The sequence below is a fragment of the Cervus elaphus genome, chromosome 23, assembly GCF_910594005.1.
Source record: "Cervus elaphus chromosome 23, mCerEla1.1, whole genome shotgun sequence".
NCBI lineage: Eukaryota > Metazoa > Chordata > Mammalia > Artiodactyla > Cervidae > Cervus > Cervus elaphus.
Window position 1 is genome coordinate 75,469,023 of NC_057837.1, and position 19,526 is coordinate 75,488,548.

Genomic DNA, 19,526 nt, shown 5'->3' on the forward strand with positions numbered 1-19,526 from the left:
ACGAATCCTGGATGGGGCAGGTGGAGCCCAGCCGTGAGGACAGGTCGGTGCCAATTCCGAGTCTAGCGATAAGACACAGCTGCCTGGACGCAGCCTGTGACATGCACCCAACTGGTGCCTGGCCTTGGCAACCCACAGGTTTATTAAGGAGAAATGGAATGTGAAAGCCCTGGGTTTACTTCCTGTTTCTGGTGAAATGGGCTCACATCTCCAGGCCTGAGCCAGCACGGATGAGCTCAAAGTCCCAGCTCGCAGACGGAGGCAAGGAAGCACCTTCTGTCCGCACCTGGGCCTTTCCAGGGCCCCCTGCCTGCTCCCCGTCTCATCCGCCCCCCTCTCTCCCCCTGAACCTCGCCTCGGGCTGGCATCTCTCTCTACAGGGCTCCACCTTCACTCCCCGTCCTCTCCAGAGTTCACCTTGGCCTCCCAGGCCTCAGAAAATCGAGTTCCGACTCTCCCAAACCTCCGTCACAGTTTCTGTTATCTCCAAGTACCGTCTGGATTATATTTTCCTTAACATTTCTCCTGAAACCAGCTCACATTTTTACAACCTAAAAGTGTTTACGTCAGAAGGTAATTTCCTGTTGTTCCTATGTAAGTGGAAAGCCAGCCACAAAGATGATCTGGGAGAGTGAATACAATGGAAATAGTTATTTAACTTTATAAACACTGCGCAGAGGCCAGCTGTGTCTTTGTTAATGAGGGATCGGGCAAGGGTCTCAGAGCAGCTAAAGACACGTGCACCCACAGGGGAGCTTTCCTCTGACGGGAGCAGGATTGGAAGGGTTTTCTGAGCGTTGTCTTCGCCCCCTGGCGTCACCCTGGGGTCACACATCATGAGGGACACGCTCTGCTGGTCTGAGAAGCAGGCCTGGGCCGCGGTTTGGGGGGCCCCTGGGAGGGAAGGAGGGACCCTGTCCCCAGCCCCAGCGCAGAGCCGAGCAGCCTCACCTGCCCCAGCTGCTCACACGCTGTCTGGTACTCGGCGCGCTGGCACAGGTCTTTGACGCGCTGGTACTTGGGCAGGAAGTTCTCCTCCTGGGCATCCACCTTGTCGCTGTCCCTCTTGTGCAGCAGTTTGCTGTAGGGCAGAGAGCGGACGCGGGGCTGGCCGCCCAGCTCTGGGGCAGCATGTGGCCCCACTCAGCCCTGCTGCAGGGTCACCAGGGAGCACGCGCATGCAGCCGGCCCGGCTTCCTGGGTACAGGGCGCCGAGGACACAGACTCCCAGCCCCCAGCGGGAGGTGGCGGAACAGCATCAATCTCCCTCCTGCCCCGGACATTGGTAGTACTGCGGGCGCAGGTGGGACTGCCAGGCGCTTCGCGGGAGGCCCAGGTGGGGGCTGCCCGGTATCGCCCTGGGGCGGCTCCTCCAGACCCCGGCACTCACCCTCTCTCCACCAGGAAGGAGTCCCGCCAGACCCGCAGCTTCTTTTTCAAGTGAAACCTGGGGGGAGAAAGCACATGTCCATCTTCTCAGCAGTGCAGGGGCTCCCATGTCCCTCCATCCTTCCAGAAGCAGGGACGGCGCTCAGAGCCAGCCTTGACTCACAAGCAGCGCAGACCCCGGGGGCAGCCAGGGCGAGTGGGGGACGGACACACACGGACACACATACCCATGAACACATACACACGGACACACACACCCATGAATACATACACGGACACACACACACACGGACACACACACACGAACACACACACCCATGAACACATACACGGACACACACACGGACACACACACATGAACACACACACCCATGAACACATACACGGACACACACACGGACACGGACACAGACACACACACACGAACACACACACCCATGAACACATACACGGACACACACACACATGGGCACACACACACACACACATGAACACACACACGGACACACACACACACACACCCATGAACACACAGACACACACACATGGGCACACATACATGGACACACACCCACATGGACACACATGAAAACATACACAGGCACACATACACCCACACGAACACATACATGGACACATACACGGACCCACACAGATATGAACACATACATGGACACACCCATGAACACATACACGGACACCCCCCCCCACATGAACACACACACGGACACACACACCATGAACACATACACGGACACACATACACGGACACACACCCACACGGACACACACCCACACGGACACACACACACATGAACACACACGCACACGCGGAAACACATGGGCACACACATGAGCACATACATGTACACACACACATACACACATACACACGGCCACACACACACCCACACAGACACACACACTCCCACGGACACATACCCACATGAACACATACACGGACACACACACGTGGACACACACAGCCACACACACCCACATGGACACACACACACCCACGGACACATACCTGCATGAACACATACACGGACACACACACGGACACATACATGGACACACATGAACACATACACGGACACACACACAGACATGGACACACACACGGACACACACACACCCCTCCGGGCCCACAGCAGAGCTGCACTTCCCTAGAGCCTTGGGTCTGAACACGGGGCAGAATGACCCAGGTCAAAGTCACTCCAAGTCACTCGTAGTCATGTGCACGCCCCTCTGTGCCTCCCAGGAAGCCCAGCAGTTCCCCTGGTGCTGGAAGAGATCGCTTCCGTTTTACTTCAGCACCAGATGAAACGCTTCTCCTGACTTCAGGTTAATTACATAGTGTTTGAGGGGATGTTTTTCCCTTTGATCCTCTGTCGTTGGATTTAAGTGTGCATTTTGTGGAGTTTCACGCTATCATTTCCACTTCCCAGACAGGGCCTTGGGCTGAGAGAGGGTGCTTCCATCTTGCACCTGACCCCCCACTGTCCTGGCTCCCAACACAGCGCCCCCGCCCTCCCCAAACATGCCCATTTTTCACCCTTGTGAAAGTTGCTCAATCATGTCTGACTCTTTGCGACTCCAAGGACTGAATAGTCCATGGAATTCTCTAGGCCAAAATACTGGAGTGGGTAGCCTTTCCCTTCTCCAGGGGATTTTCCCAACCCAGGGATGGAACCCAGGTCTCCCACATTGCAGGCAGATTCTTTACCAGTACCCTTACAGATCATAAAACCTCCTAGTCAGAGGGAGGAGGCTCAGCAGAGGTGGTTCCTTCTACAGGACACTCAGTCTTGGACAGACAGTGCCCACCCGGCCGGGGTCCTCTGAGCTGCAGGAGGTCCCAGCTGGAGGCTGCGTCCATCGGTGCTGTGGGGCCGTTACCTCGGTGGGCAGTTACACCGATGGCCACTAGATGCCGCTGCTGCCACGCCAGTGACTGCATCCTCCTCCTCCCTGTCTGACCAGACTCAGCTCACCTTCGCACCTAGGTTTTGCTCACCATCACCGTATAGTGGAAGAAGGAAATGGCAACCCACTCCAGGATTCTTGCCTGGAGAATCCCATGGACAGAGGAGCCTGGCGGGCTACAGTCCACAGGGTTGCAAAGAGTCGGACATGACTGAGCGACTAAAACAACACCGTATAAAGTTGTTGTTTTTCCAGTGGTCATGTGTGGATGTGAGAGTTGCACCATAAAGAAAGCTGAGTGCTGAAGAATTGATGCCTTTGAACTGTGGTGTTGGAGAAGACTCTTGAGAGTCCCTTGGACTGCAAGGAGATCCAACCAGTCCATCCTAAAGGAAATGAGTCCTAGGTGTTCATTGGAAGGACTGATGTTGAAGCTGAAACTCTAATACTTTGGCCACCTGATGTGAAGAACTGAGTCATTGGAAAAGACCCTGATGCTGGGAAAGATTGAGGGCAGGAGGAGAAGGGGACATGAGAGGATGAGATGGTTGCACGGCCTCACTGGACATGAGTCTGAGCAAGCTCTGGGAGTTGGTGGTGGACAGGGAGGCCTGGCCTGCTGCAGTCCATGGGGTCGCAAGGAGTTGAATACGACTGAACAACAAGACTGTTCTTCTGTTTGCCTCCCGGACACCCAGGAACATGTTCCCATCATACCATCTGGCATCAGAGCTACCAGTCATGGCGATTAAGAGTGTAACCTCTAGCCTGGAGTCTGGATGCCTGGACTGGGATCCAGACCTGCCAAGAGAACTCTGAACAAGTCACTTGACTGCTCTGGGATTCAGTTTCCAAGCTGGAATCATAATAATGCCAACTTCACTGAGTTACGGTGAAGATTAAAATAATAAAATCTGCTGCAAAGCACTCAGAACAAGGCCGGCATACAGAAAGTGCTTAATTAATGTCAGCTCCGATAGCTGTTATTTTTTTCACGTTTCACCCAGTTTGAGCTGTGGCCATATTCCAGCTGGGAAGGTAGACTCAGAGAGGGAGCTTCCTTCCCTCGCCCCACAGCAGGTAAGTGGTCAGGATGGGGGGCCCTAGAACCCCAGCTCCTCCGTATAGAGAAACCCCCGCCCCCCCCGAGACCCACCCAGCTAGGCCAGGAGCTCAGACAGTTTGGGGTACTTGGCACCCCAGCACCCACCCCGCCCCCTCACCGATTCGCCGGCCGCTCTGTGTCCAGTAGCTTGAGGATGGATTTCCCGTCCATATCCGAGGGGATGTCCAGCCCGGCGATGTCCAGGATGGTGGGGGCCAGGTCGATGTTGAGGACGATGTGGGGATTCCTGACGCAGGGGAAGAGAAGGACTCGGTCACCGGGGCGGTGGTGACCCAGCCTCCCCTGGGACAGATGGCTCCACAGTGCCCCAAAGGTGGGAAAGCTGCCATCCATCCATCATGTCACTCTCCTGCACCCTGGCCCTCAAGGTCCCCCTCTGCACCCTGGATTCAGCTGAAGCCCAGCACTCACCTTCCCACCCTCTGCACCACTGCAGGGGGCTGCGGTTCACAGGCCCACACCTGGCTTCTGCTTGGCTCTTTCTTCTGCCGGGAAGGCCCTGCCTATCCCAACTCCTGAACGGAGAATGCTTTCTTTTGAGACGCACTGCAAACCCTGGACCTTCCCCTGGACCCTTCTCTGCGCCTCTGATGTGAACACTGGCCCCCTCGCTGCCCCTGGAAGGGAGCACAGCCCAGCCTCCGGGCCTCTGCCCTGGTGTGTGCCCTCTGCCTGGAATGTGCTTCCTCCAGGCCCCAGCGAGCACTCTCCCCACCTCTGGCCCCGAGATCCCCAGGCTCTGGGGTTCACACCATGTGTGTTCCCCTCCCCTTGAGGGTGGGGCAGACCACAGAACAGGCAAAGGGGATGGGAGGTCAGATCAGGGGGCTGTCTCGTGGCCCAGCCTGTGTCCTGTTGGCCGGCCCTCCCTTGCTTCCTTTTCTACCCTGGTTGGCTCTGCAGAAGCTCCTTGCCACAAGTTCAGCCCCAGAAAGGATGCCTGATAAACACTCTGGGAGGCCGGCTCTGTGGGTTCAAGTCCTCCGTCTGGACCTGAACAGCCCTGTGCGCGGAGAGACGGGCCCTTCCCCAGCTCAGCCTCTCTGTGGTTTTGAGTCCTGAGAAGCAGATCACAGACTCTGAGGCTGACCAGTGTAATGACAGCTGCTGGATTACAGTTCAGTCCACCTTCTCTTCCCGAAAGCAAGTGATCCTGATGACTTTAATGGTCACACATTCTTCTCAAATAAGGAAAAACATGTACAAGTATCAGAAACCTGGTTTTGAGACACATTCCAGCACCTCTCTCCTGTGCTATGTAATCTCAGGCAACTTAACCTCAGCCTCCGTTTCCTCGTGTTTAAAACACGGATAACACTCACACCTAACCTTAGAGGCTTGTTATCATGCTTAACTGAGTTACCTGGATAGAAGGTGCTTAGACCAAAGTCTGAGGAATCACACTGTATCAACACGGCTATTATTCCAATAGCTATGATTACAGTTGGGGACCCTGAGATCCAGACAGGGAGGGGGCCAGTGAGGTCGGCAGAGGACGAGGGATGAGGCTGGGCTGCAGCTCACACTGCCTGCCTCCTGGAAGCTCCACCAAACCTCCCGGGCGGGGCAGGAACATCTTGGTCCCAAGACGTCACCCTTTCAGGAGGAATCCTGTAGCCAAGTCAGTGTCTGCGTGCGTTCTGGGCTCGGACGGAAGTCGAACCCGATCAGCACCAGAGCGGTGACAACGTGCATTTCAAAAGACCCTTCGAGTTGGTCTCCATAACATCCCGGCTGACCCGGAAGCTGCAGCTATGATTACTCCCTCCCAGCCCCAGACACAACATTTTTGCTGCCAGGATGTGTTGTTTCAAAGGTTAACCCGCGGGGACGGCTGGATGAGGGCCCACATGGCCCTCGGGGAAGGATCGGAGGGGAGGCTGATTCCCTTAGCGCTGCCACTGAGCCGGCCTTGCTGATCTCAGCCCAGGGCCCCTCCCTGACAACCGCCAGACCCACAACCAGTCAGGACAGACAGAAGTCAAGGCGGCATCTCCATGCGCTGGCAGGGACACACACACAGTCCAGCTCCCTGACTCTGGCACAGCGCCCACCACAAAGAGTCTGTTTTCTCAGGTGCTAACAGCCCTGGCCTCCCCTTCCCCAACAGAGGGGAAGGCGATGATCAGAACCCACCCGGGTTACATCACCGCCCCTTTGCTCGGCACCCAGGCCCACCTGCCCAAATCCCACGCTCCCAGGGGAGTGGCCGGGGGCTGCCTGCTGCTTGCCCATGTGGGTGCCAGTGAGCCTGGAGGCCTCCCTGGAACTGTGGGTTGCTGGGGGTGGGGTGATGCACTTACAGGGAGCCGGCCTCCACGTTGGGGCCCCTCACGTAGAACGGGACCCTGATGTCGAACTCGTAGGGCATGGACTTCCCTTTCACCAGTCCGAACTGGCCGATGTGGTAGCCGTGGTCGGCTGTGTACACGATGTAGGTGTTGTCCAGCTCACCGGTCTCCACCAGCATGTTGTAAATCTGAAACGCAGGCGAGGCAGTGAGGATGTGGGGCGGGCCGGCGGGCAGTGGGCACCTGGCCTGCTCTCCTCTAAAGGGGCGATGTGCTGGGGTCTCAGGCCTGTCCCTCCCCTGCTTCAGGTCTTTGCTCAGCTGTCACCTCTCTGTGGGGCCCCTGGGACTGACCGAGGTGGCCCTATGGCCTCCTCACCCCTGTCCCCCTTTGCTTGCCTGCTCAGCACGTATCTGCGGACTGTGTCTCCCTGCATTAGAATGTAGGTCCCATCTGGGTGGGACTTCGTCATTTTGTTCCCTGCTGGGTCCTGTGTGTACTGGCACTCAACAGATGCTGTGGGATGGATGGATGGATGGATGAATGAATGGCTGGCCCGAGACAGGGGTCTGTGAGCCACAACAGTGCTGCCCCATAGAACTTTCTGCGATGCAGGAATGTTAACACGTGTGGCACGAGCCACCCACGGCGATTCAGCACTTCAAATGTGGCCAGTGCAACTGAGGAACGAAATTTTTAATTTTATTGTGAAGTGACAATGTTAGTTGCTCCGTGGTGTCTGATTCTTTGTGGCCCCATGGACTATAACCCACAGTAGACTCCTCCATCCATGGAATTTTCAAGGCCAAGAATGGAATTGGAATGGGTAGCCCTTCCCTTCTCCAGGGATTCTTCCTGACCCACGGATTGAACCCAGGTGTCCTGCATTGCAGGCAGATTCTTTACCAGCTGAGCCGCCAGGGAAGCCCTTACTGAACTTAGATAGTCATGGATAAATTTAAAAATACATATCTGGGCAATGGAATATTTTTCAGCAACAACAAAAAAATTAAGTACTTTCAAGTGAACCTTGAAATCATCGCACAAAGTGGAAGAAGCCAGATACAAAAAGAAAACAAAACCCCACATATTGTAGGGTTCCTTTTATATGAAATGTCCAGAATAGGTGAATTCACAGAAACACAAAGTAGATGAGGGACTGCCTAAGGTGGAAGAGTGGGAGGGGGGTGGTTTGGGGTGATGGTTTAAGGGCTGCAGGGTCTCTCTCTGGGGGTGATGAAACTGTTCTAAGGCCAGCTGTGGCGATGATCCTGCAACTCTGCGAATAAGTGAAAACCCACTGAAACCTATGCTTGAATCTGGTGAGCTGAGTGGTATGTGAATTGTATCTCCAGAAAACTGTTAAAAAGCGCATGTAGCCACACGTGGTTGCTGTAGTGGACCGACCAGAGCTGGAACAGTTCCCCAAGGGCTGGTGTTCTGTCTGGATCACTCAGAGCCGGTTCCGGGTGCCTCACCCTTCTGCCAGGTTCCAGTCCTCTCCCGCTGCAGATGCTGGGGGCGGGGCGGGGCAGGCGGGGCGGGAGGAGGGCCGCCTACCGTCTCCATGGAGTCGTCCACCGACAGGAGGGTCTGCAGGCGCTTCCGCTGCAGCATGTTGGTGAACTGCATGTGGATCGGTTTCATGGGCCCCGTGTAACGCATGATCCAGTGCTTGTCGGGGTTGGGCGCGTAGTTGTAGCTCGGGGTGCTGGTGGGCAGACATGCACAGAGGTGAGGCCAGGCGGCAGGTGGGGGTGCTGGGCCCTCCCCCCCAGGGACCACGTCCCCCCCCCCCCATGCCTCGGGAAAGCAGCTGTGCTAGGGCTGCAGCCCAGGCTGAAACCTCGCTCCCCTGGATGCCAGCATGTCGGGAGCTCTGCCCCAGGTTCGGTCAGCATCTCTCTGTGTGCAGGGCATGCACGTGGGGAGACCTGGGGGTCACAGTGACAGGTGACCGGAGCCCCCCAGGGGACTGTGCTTCCCGTCTCAACCCTGTCAGCACGCCCAGGACATCCAGGCCGACGTCTCAGTCTGTGCTGGGCTCTCTCCTCCCTCAAATCTGCCACCTCCCCTTGTAGGGAGGTTCAAGTTCAGAACCACCCATGGGCACAGCACCCAATTCTAATTTAACAGCAGGGCATTTATTTTTCAGCCACATTGGGTAGACGGTGAGTGCCAGTGATCGTGGCTAATTAAGGTGTGTCATGTGGAATTTCCTTTTGCAATAGATTTTTTTTTTTTTAAAGGAAATTGGTTAAAAAATTTGGTTAATAATAGTCAGGCAAAACTGTGAGAATGGCCTGAATGTGTATGTTTGGGACACGCCGTATTCTGTGACTTGTCACAATTATTCTTTCCGTGTGGTTTAATCTCCCATTTAAAAAAGAGGAAGCGGGATAGAGGAGTTCCGGGACCTGCCCACGGTCTCACTGAGTGACTGGTGGCTCTGAGACTTCTACTGTGGGGTCAGCTGTGATGCTCAATGATAAATGAATAAATACATGATAACCTGACCTCGGAGGAGCGCTGCCCATGTGCTGGGTGCACCCAGAAGGCTCTGCCTAGATCATCTAATATTCAGAACTGCCCTAGGCGCTGGGGCTACTTTTATTCACCCTGAGTGAGAAATGGAGACTGGCGGCCCAGTGAGGGGACGACCTTGTCAAGGGTACAGCTGGGGGCCGAGCTCAGGAGTGGGAAACCCCACAAAGCGCAGGTACCCCTCGCACGGGGTCTGATGATGCTGGAAGGCCAGGGGCCGCTCGCACGGGGTCTGATGATGCTGGAAGGCCAGGGGCCGCTCAGATCTTACCACCTCCCCTTCCCCAGGCAAAGCCGCAAGCAGAGGCTAAGCTTCCTCTGCTTGAAGACAAAAGCTTTTCAAGCTGGCTAGTAAGGGGCGAGGGCTGAGGGCGCTGGGGAGGGGATAAGGGTCCCAAATGCCCTCCCTTCCTCAGGACCTCAGCCCCCTCAACTTCAGAGAACTTTCCTGGGGTGGAAGGAAGGACCCTGCAGCTCACGGGAGCCCAGAGTTATGGAGACGGTTGCTATGTAGACGGAGTGAGTCACAAGACTCCTTCTGGACTTTGAGTTTCTGGCGGGTCTCCTGCCGCTAAATCTGCCCCGGCTCCTTCAGTTGCGAAGAACGTGGCTCTCCCCCGCCGGCCGGCTTAGGGCCTGACCCATGTGTAGAACATTCCGAGGGGTGAGCCCACCTCCCGCACCAAGGGGGCTTGCGGGCAGCAGGAGCAGCACAGAGAGACGCCCTCGGGGCTGGTTGGCATTTGGGGGAAATTGTTCCCATGGCCTCAGGGGCCCGGATTCCAGATATAATTCTGAGCGATCATCCCTGAATCTGTTAGATTCTATAGGGCTGGTGTCTTCCCTGGAGAACAGTGAGGGGTGAGTCTGTCAAGAGTCTGCTTTCTGAAGCCCCTTCTCTGGAGACGGCTTTTGGAGAAGGATCTGGGGTCCTGCTTGGGGCCAGGCTCTCCCTGCGCCCCTGGGACGGGGTCACATTTTCACAGGAACCCAGCCGTCTGCCGAACAAAGAGGCGAAGCCCTCACCTCTGAAAGAATCCGAGGAATGTCTGCTTGTTCACGGCCAGCCTGAAGGACAACATCTCCTCTTCTGCGGGGCCCCTTCCGGCCCCTCACCCTGTGTCTGGAGGCCGTGGGCAGGAGCCCTGGCCCCACCCCCACCTCAAGATGCGAGCATGGGCCTGGCTCCCTTGGGTGATAGAAGGAGACGCCCGTGACCCGGTCAGATGCCACACTCCAAGGCAGCTCTGGCTGCGTGTGTGTGCATGTGTGTGTGTGTGTGTGCGCGCGCGTGCGCCTGTCTCTGTACGTGCATGTCTGTATGGTGGTGTATTTGCACGTTTGTGTGTCTGCATTTGCATCTGTGTTTATGTGCATCTCTGTGTGTTTTTGTGTCTCTGTGTGTGTGTTTGTGTGTGTCTGTGTGTGTGTATATGTGCTTAGACCTTTGTATCTGTGCGTTTGGGTGTCTGTTTCTGTGTATATTTGTGTATCTGTGTGTGTGTGTCAGTATATGGGCCTGTGTGTACATGTCTGTGTACATGTATGTCTGTGTATCTGTGTGTTCTGTGTACCTGTGTTTGTGTACGCACTGGTGTATTTGTGTATGTGAATGTGTTAGTCGTTCAGTCATGTCGGACTCTCTGCAAGTCCGTGGACTTTAGCCCACCAGGCTCCTCTGTCCATGGGATTCTCCAGGTAAGAATACTGCAGTGGGTTGCCATCCCCTTCTCCAGGGGATCTTCCCAACCCAGGGATGGAACCTGGGTCTCCTGTGTTGCAGGCAGATTCTCTACCATCTGAGCTACCAGGGAAGCCCCGTTTGTGTGTACATCTGTGTGTATCTATTTGTACATTTGTGTCTGAATCTGTGTGTGTGTTTGTGTGTGTCCGCGTGCGTCTCTGTGTATATACAGAGCTGAGAGGGTGAATGGGGCCCTGGGCAGGTACAGTGGGACCGCATCGCAATGAGCAGCATTTGCCAGAACCCAATGCCCAGCAGAGAACGTGGCGCAGGCTTGATGGGGTGAGAGGCTCTGACGGGGGCCTCGTGACGGAAAGATCTGGAACTCCAACCCGAGGGCTCTGGCCCCTCCTCAGCCCCCTGACTGTCGTAATTAAACATCCCAGCTGCAGAACTTTCTGGTTTGGAGGTTTGTTTTGAAAATGATTATACCCCAGAGATAAGAGAGCCTTCCAAACACACTCCTAATAAGGTGCGGGGGGCGCTCTGGGTAAGTAATAGCAGGCGGTGCTCATGTTCAAGTTCTATAATTTTCATTTCAAAGGGAAAATAAATGAGCAGGCGATGTCAAACAACCTCATCATGAAACTCCAGGGCTGCTGGGGGTGGGGTGGGGTGCCAGCACCCCTTTTAGAGGAGACACCGCAGAAGCCAAGCAGACCTTCGCCCCACCCCACGGCGCCTCCCGCTCCCTCCCGCAGAGGTTGGGGGCGGGAGGCTGGCCTCCCAGGTGGGGGCCACCAGGTCAGCTTTGCAGAGAGGCAGTGCCGCCGTCCCTGGAATGTGGTTCATCCTCACCTGTCCAACCCTCCTCCCCAAAGACCTGGGGGTCGGTTGACACACTGCCTCATCCTCCAGGAGCCACTCTGGGCGCCGTCAGAACGGAATCACAGCGAGGGGGGCGAGGAGGGTGATGCGTTCTGATTGTGACGAAACTTAAACCCGGAATATTCAGGCGGGCTCCTAACTGCCCTGCCCTTGTCGCCCCAATGTCAGAGTGAAGGCTGCTGAGCATCACGGCTGAGCAGGAGGTGGTTTGAGGCAGAGGAATGCAGAAGATTCCAGAAAGGTTTTCTAGCCTGCTGGAAGAAGGGCCGGAGGGGTGGGCAGAGAGACGGCAGGCACGAATGGGGGCCGGATATGAATCGGAGCTCTGCCATTTACCAGCTGCGTGACCTTAGGGAACTTACCTCACCTCTCTGACAGGCAGCTTCCAAGACATCCCTCAACGGCCCCCAATTCTACTGCGTGTAGCCCCCTCCCACTGTCCGTGTGACCAGTAGAATATGGCAGAGATGGTGTGTCCTTTTGAGATGAGGTTATAAAAGACTGCATTGGCCCTAGGTCAGAGGCAGCCCTGTGAGTGAGCCCCAGGCAAGCCTCAGGTGGTGGCACCCCAGCTGACATCTTGATTACATCCTCCGGAGACCCTGAGCCAGAACCAGACAGGTAGCCCCCCTGATTCCTGACTCACAGATACTGTGAGATGTTATACATTGGTGTTCTAAGTGGTTCAATTTCGGGATAACTTGTCAGACAGCAATAGATAACTGATACATCAAGGGTCACTGGGAATATTCAGGGATTCAGTGCAGAAGATCCCCTGGAGAAGGAAATGGCAACCCACTCCAGTATTATTGCCTGGGAAATCCCATGGACAGTCCAGGGGGTCCCAAAAATTGGACACGACTTAGCGACTAAAGCGCCACCATAGGGCTTAGAACAGAGTCTGCCATGGAGTTAATAGATTATAGAAGCTGTAGACACATTAGTAGTCTGATGAAGCTATAGACGCCTTCTCAAGAGAATGCTTAAAAATGTGCAAAATGAAACACGCAGGATTGAAAGGAAACCTATGATACAGGTGTACACCTGAAAGGTATTTCTAGCCACAGATCTCGGTGAGAGAATGTGGGTCCCAAGTTAACCACTCTTGTCGCCTGCTTTGGGTTGTTATTACTGGATCTGTATTCCAGTTCTCCAGAGATGAGCTGTGTGCTCCTGGGCTCTTTAAACCAGGAGGATTAGAGAGAAGAGGCAGCCTTGTCTCTATCATTGCATCATTGTGACCGAGCCTTTGTGCTACCCAGTAGCTCTGGAGCCAGCACCCTGAAACTTACATGTGCTGAGATGCATTAGGGAAGAGGCTTGAGTACTGGGGGGCTGAGTCCTCAGGACCGTGGGGGGCTGCGTGGCTGATGACCATGAGCACAGGTCTGTGCGGGTACATCTTCTTGGACGTGCGGAAGAAGCTCACGCTGTCGTTGGTGATCAGGTCCGTCAGGTAGTCCTGGGGGCCGGGGAGAGACAGGAGAAGGTGTGAGGAGCCGGGCATCTGTGCTGAACATCGGGGATGCAAAAGTGACCAAAACAGACAATCCTTGCCCTCCTGGAGCTGCTGGTCCAGGGGCAGACATGCAGTGAGTGGTGAAGTCACACAGGGAACACAGACAATAAGTAAGCAAGCAGAACAGGGAATGTCAAATGATAACACCTCACAGTGGAGGAGTAACCCTGAGAAGGGGTTAGCGAGGATGGGAGAGGAATTGCGATTTGTCATTCATTCATGACAGATATTAAAACAGTAACACTATTGAGTGCTTATGGCGTGCCAGGGACTCTTTTGGGTTTACATGTATTAGCTTGTCAATTCTTACATAGCCCTAGAAAGTAGGTATGATGATAAGCCCTGTTTTCCAGAACAGGAAAGTGAAGGCCCAGAGAAGTGTAGTGAATCGCCCAATGTCACACAGCTGATAAATGTTGCAGCCAGGCTTCCTAAGTCTTGGTCCCTGAGACTAAAGTCTTTTTAAGGCTCTAGGGATACCATTGTGGAGGGTGAATACATGCCTGCAATCCTGAAGGGTCTGTCCTGGGGGCAAGAGCAGACGAACATATAAACAAAGAGTCAAGATAGTGATGAGGCGCGAAAGAAGGAGGAAATAAGACAAGATGTGACAAAGAGTAATCGGGAGCTGGGGCAATCAGGGAGGGCCTCTCTGAGGAGGTGATACTCGAGTTGAGACCTGAGTGGCAAGAAGGAACTGGGCGTGGGAAGATCTCCATCACTGGAGTTCATGCTCAGCTGCTTGCTGGAATCCTTAGGGGAGCTTTACTAATGTCTGGGCCCTCTTCTGGTTTAGCTGCTCTGTGGTTCAGCCAGGGCACTGGACTTTAAAAAAATCTCCCCAGGGGACTCCAATGTGCAGCCAGGAGTGAGAATCACTGATCTGGAGGAAGTGTTTCAGGCAGAGGGGACAGCAAATGCAAGGGCTCTGAGGCAGGAACAAGCGTGGCATGTGTTCGAGGAATAGAAAGAGGATGAACAGTCAGCAGGGACAATGCAGGGACAAGCAAATCATGCCACAAACACAGGCAGGCAATAGCGGCTCCAGAAAAGTGAGAGCCACTTAGATAACCAGGCAGGAGAACAGATGAGTGGGAGGAAACGTTATAGACAGGAAATGAGGGCTTTAAAAGCTCAGCGAAGAAGCTGAGATTTGTTTAAGTTCTTCCTGAACTTGGTAAATCTTCAGCTGCTGATTTCTTTGGAAGGGACTGAATTCTTAAACATTTACCCTCTGCTTCCTAGGAAGCAGCTCTGTCCAAAATGATAACTTTCAATAAGAGATATTATTTTACAGGAAAAAAGGTGAAGTGGCTACAGTTTCTACCCTTCTACGTTTGCACCCTGTATGAAATGCATGCGCAATCCCCGGGTTCCTATGCTTCTAGAGACACACACCTCCAGGGCCACATGTGCACTATGTGTGCACAGGGCGGTCACTGCATCACAGTGACCAGCAACGGGACGATGACTGATGACCCTGCACTGCCTTCATACCGTGCAGTGCTGGGCACAGGAAAAGGGCAGCAGATCTATAGTGACCGAGGTGGAACGTTGTCCAAGATATGCTTTTAAGGGAAAGAGCAAACTACAGAGTCAAACTTCAGAAAAGTTTATTCATTTATTTATTTTTTATGGGAGGAATAGGGTGGAGAGGAGAAACCAAATCCCTACCTTCATACGCTTCTGAGTGCTAAGAAAAAAATTCAGAAGGACAGATCCCTAAGCACTAGCTGGGGACCAAGATAAGGGGAGAGAGGGGAGAAAGTCACTCGCTACTTCATGAAATTTCCCTTGAAACATGTTGGGGAGTATAAAAGGGTCTTATAAAGGGGCCCTGTAGAACATTACATAAAAATAATTTTCTTCTATATGATATAAATCAACAAGCTGCTGCTATAGCTGCATTTCAAAAATGGATCCAATACCAGTCCCTTCAGATGGTGACTTCACACAAACTTCACAAGTGAACAGTGCATTTAGCAAGGAGCCTGGTACCAGGGGAACCCACAAGGAACACTGACTCTTATTGTTATCAGACCTTTGTTCCACTGACCTTCATAGCAACTTTCCGAAGTGGACACCATGCCCCCATTTTACAGATGGGAAAACCAAGGCCACAAAACTAATAAGCAGCTCATTCAGAGTTAGAACCCAGGCCCTTGTGTTTTTTTGTCTGGTCCACCTTTTGTCCCCTGACAAACAAATATATTACTGGGAGGAGTAGATGGTGGTTTACATGAGGTCTTAACAAACCTTCTCTGTAAAAGGCCAGATGATAAATATTTGAGGCTTCATAGGCCAGAAGTCTCAGTTACAATCACTCATTACTGTCATTACGGCTGAAAAGCAGCAATGGCAGAAATTAATGGGCATGTCTGGGCTGCAATAAAACTTTATTCATACAAACTAAAATCTGAATTTCATATAATATTCATGGTCATGAAAATTGCTGTGCTTTTGATTTTTTCCAGCTAAGTAGACATGGAAAAACCATTTTAAGCTCAGGGTTGTAGCAAAACAGTTGGCAGGCTGGGCTTGACCCACGGGCTATAGTTTTGAGAATGGATTTTGAAGCCTAATGGCCTGGGTTTGAATCTTCAAAGTGAAAATGTTAGTCACTCAGTCATGTCTGACTCTTTGTGACCCATGGACTGTAGCCTGCCACTCCACTGTGGCAGGCAAGAATCAAATTCTCCAGGCAAGAATACTGGAGTGGGTAGCTATTCCTCTCTTCAGGAGATCTGCCCAACCCAGGGATTGAACCCAGGTCTCTGCATTGCAGGCAGATTCTTTACTGCCTGAACCACCAGGGAACATTACCCTTCCAGCTGTGTGGCCTGGTTCCTTAGCCTCTCTGCGCCTCAGTTTCCTCATCTAGTGATTTGGGAAACTAACAGCAGATCGCTCACAGGCTCTGGTGAGAAATGCACAGGTTAATTCATATACAATGATTCCAGCAGTATCTGGTGTGTGATACCCTCTAAAGGAGTATTAGCCGTTATTCCTCAGGAGTCAATCATTTTCCTTGTGAAAATTAAAACAGTACAAAGAAAGCTGAAGTTCCTTCTGATAACCTCTCATCTCCACTTCCAATCTTGGCCTCTTTTGTCTCCTACTGAGAAAGAAGTATCTTTCCTGATATGTTGTTACCTATGTTGCAGTTGCTTTATGCATCTTTTTACATGAATCCTATTATACTGTGTACATTCATTCATTCATTCATCCAGCAAACACAGCAGTGAACAAGACTAACATTCCTGCCTTCATGAACCTTGTATTCAAATAGGAGGACAGTTAACAGATGAATCCGTGATATACACAGGTGTGGCACATCCGTGGTGATGGGGGGTGGATTCGGGGTGGGGGGGTGCCTGGTACACAGGGTGGTCTAGGAAGGTGACATCTGACTAGGGACCTGGAAGAGTCCTGCAACTTGCTTTTCCCACCAGTCCTTACATCTTAAGTATTTCTGACGGCTTTAGACACCAATCCCTCTCATCTTTTTCCAGACTCTTCCATGGTCATTTAGTCATTTCCCGCATTAGTGGGCTTTCTTGGTTGATTTCCTTCAATGACACATTTGCAGCTGGGCTAAGCCCCTCTGCATAGGAGGGAGGCTTCTCTGGAACAGAGAGAAAGCGCAAACGGTGGGTGCACTCAAGTTCACGGCGACCACCATTGCAGAGCCTCCCACCACCTGGACCCTCCCCTCTCCTCCACCTGGTCACTCCTGTCTCCCTTCCGCTACCTGTTCTGCATTCTCCTGCCCTCTTCGACCATTCAGCTTGCTTTATACATCAGTCTTTTCTCATCAACACTGCCTCTCTCTTTCCAGTCTGCTATGAGGACCCCTTTGGGTGGCATCTGCCCACCTTGGGGATCAGTGATTAGGGCAGAGTCCTCAGAGGCCTTCTGAGGGCCACTTGGGAAGGACTTCTGATTTCTTCCTTCCCTGGCCCTCTGCCGGGGCCCCCGAGGTTAGCCTTGGCCACGATGCTCCAACCTCCCAGAGTCACGGGTCCTCGCTCCCCAGCTCCGTGGTGGCTGGAAACTCTGCGCTCACTCCTGTCCCCTCTTGGTGCCCCTGCCGCCCACTGCTACCCTTGGGACCTGAACCCTGGACTTGAGCCAGCTCTGACCCCACAGGGCCTGCATCCCTGTTTCCAGGCCTCCGGTAACTGGGTTTCCAGGAATTCTCCCACCTTTGTCAGGGGGACTCCTCTCTTCTCACCCTCAGGCTGAGATGCGTGGATGGCAGGAAATGGGGTGACAAAGCAGCCACTGCGCGCCCCGTTCTCAGCGCCAAGGGGGTGGGGTCTCCCTGGATAACTTCGTTATCGGGCTGTGCTGAGGTCAGGTGTGGACGTGGTGAGGAATTTTAACAAAGAGGGAGTGGATTTTTCTGGCTATTTGAAGGATCTGCCTGCACTGAGGCTGGGAGGAGAGAAAAGGTGTGTTCAGCCCTGTGAGACTGTGCTTTGTATTTCCAAGGAGTCCAGCAGACTGGCTAAATACCCCTAACCAGGACTTCAGAATTAATTTGCTCTGGAGAGGTCATGGAGGCAGGCCTACTACGTGCAGAGTGAGACACGGGGTCAGGAAGAGGCACTGCCCAGGTGATGTCACACGTGGTTTCTGCCACTCGGGGCCTGATCAGACTTATACACGTGGGTGGTGATTACCAGTCAAAGCTGGGAGGGCTCCCCAAATGTGCTGGTATTTCCAGAAGGGAAATGGGATAAAGTGTATTTTGGCTGCTGAGATGGCAGGAATATTTGCTAGTTGCCGGATGATTTTTTTTAACGGTAAGTTTGGATGACCCATCAGTATTATTCTGTCCTCCTCCCTGTCATCATCACCACCATCATCACTATTTAAGCCAGAGGTCAGGAAACTGCAGCCCACTGGCCAAGTCAGGCTTCTTGCCTGTTTTCGTAAATGAAGTTTTATTGAAACACAGGCAGGTTGATCTGTTTACACATCATCTTTGGCTGCTTTTGGAATGCAAGGCGGACTTGAGCAGTTGTAATGGAGACTATAGCTTGTAAAGTCTAAAATATTTAGTATTTGGCCCTTTGCAGAGGAGGTTTTGTATCTTGATCTGAACTAATATATTCTGAGCATTTACTATGTGTAGTGGTCTCCTCTATCACTCTACATGTATTATTAACTCCTATGAGCCTCAAAAGCCTTTGTGAAAAAAAAATTACAATGAAATACCACTATACACCTCTGACTGGAAAGTTGTATGAGGGAACCTCCTGGGGGTTGGCAATGCTCTATAATTTGACCGCAGTGGCAGTTACACAGACGTACACACACGTGAAAACTTTCTGAGCCATCCACCTAGGATCCATGCACCTTACCTGATCGATCGCAGTTCAACAAACCAGAACTAGAAAAAGTGTGGCCTAGGGAATGACCTAGGGGCTTCTCTGGTGGCTCAGATGGGAAAGAATCCGCTTGCAATGCAGGAGACCTGGGTTGGGAAGATCCCTTGGAGAAGGAAATGGCAACCCACTCCAGTATTCTTGCCAGGAGAATCCCACGGACAGGGGAGCCTGGCAGGCTATAGTCCATGGGGTTGCAAAGAGTCAGACACGACTGAACGCCTAACACACGTACATATGGGGAAGGAGTAGGTTAAGGTATAGAATACCATACAACAAGAATGAAGGAGCTACAGTAACAAGTGAGAACATGGGTGAATTTCAACAGTATTAAGCAAAAGAAGCTGAATACAGAATTAATCTACAAAGCTGGAGGTCTGAGTGACAGAGTCCTTGTAGGAGAGGTGGCTGATGGGAGGAGTCACACGAGGGGGCCTTCTGGGGCTGGTGGCAACATTGCTTCTTGACCTGCGTGAGTGCTGGTTACATGCATCCGTTCAGTTCATGAAAATTCGTTAAACTGTATGTTCTACACGCACGCTTTCTATAACAAATTTATGCCCTGGCAAAATGTTATAGAACAATCCTCTCATATCACCTGGTGCATGTTAGAATGGTGAGCATCAAAAAGACAAGGGATGACAAGTGTCGGTGGGGATGTGGAGAAAAGGGAAGCCCTGTGGACCACTGCTGGAACGTAAACTGATGCAGCTGCTACAGAAAACAGCAAGGGGGTTCCTCAAAAAATTAAAAATAGAACTAC

At 52.9% G+C, this 19,526-nt stretch overlaps 1 protein-coding gene across 4 annotated transcripts in view; it reads right to left on the reverse strand.

The window, feature by feature from the left end:
• SULF2 (sulfatase 2) overlaps positions 1-19,526 on the reverse strand; it is a 127,657-nt gene that overhangs the window by 20,119 nt on the left and 88,012 nt on the right. For all 4 annotated transcript variants that reach the window (XM_043884517.1, XM_043884516.1, XM_043884519.1 and 1 more), the window contains exons 5-10: positions 13,144-13,313; positions 8,296-8,446; positions 6,748-6,923; positions 4,542-4,670; positions 1,391-1,447; positions 952-1,081 (exon numbers count right to left, since the gene is read on the reverse strand). In XM_043884517.1, coding sequence (XP_043740452.1) covers positions 952-1,081; positions 1,391-1,447; positions 4,542-4,670; positions 6,748-6,923; positions 8,296-8,446; positions 13,144-13,313 — 813 coding nt within the window. The remainder of the gene's footprint in view (positions 1-951; positions 1,082-1,390; positions 1,448-4,541; positions 4,671-6,747; positions 6,924-8,295; positions 8,447-13,143; positions 13,314-19,526) is intronic.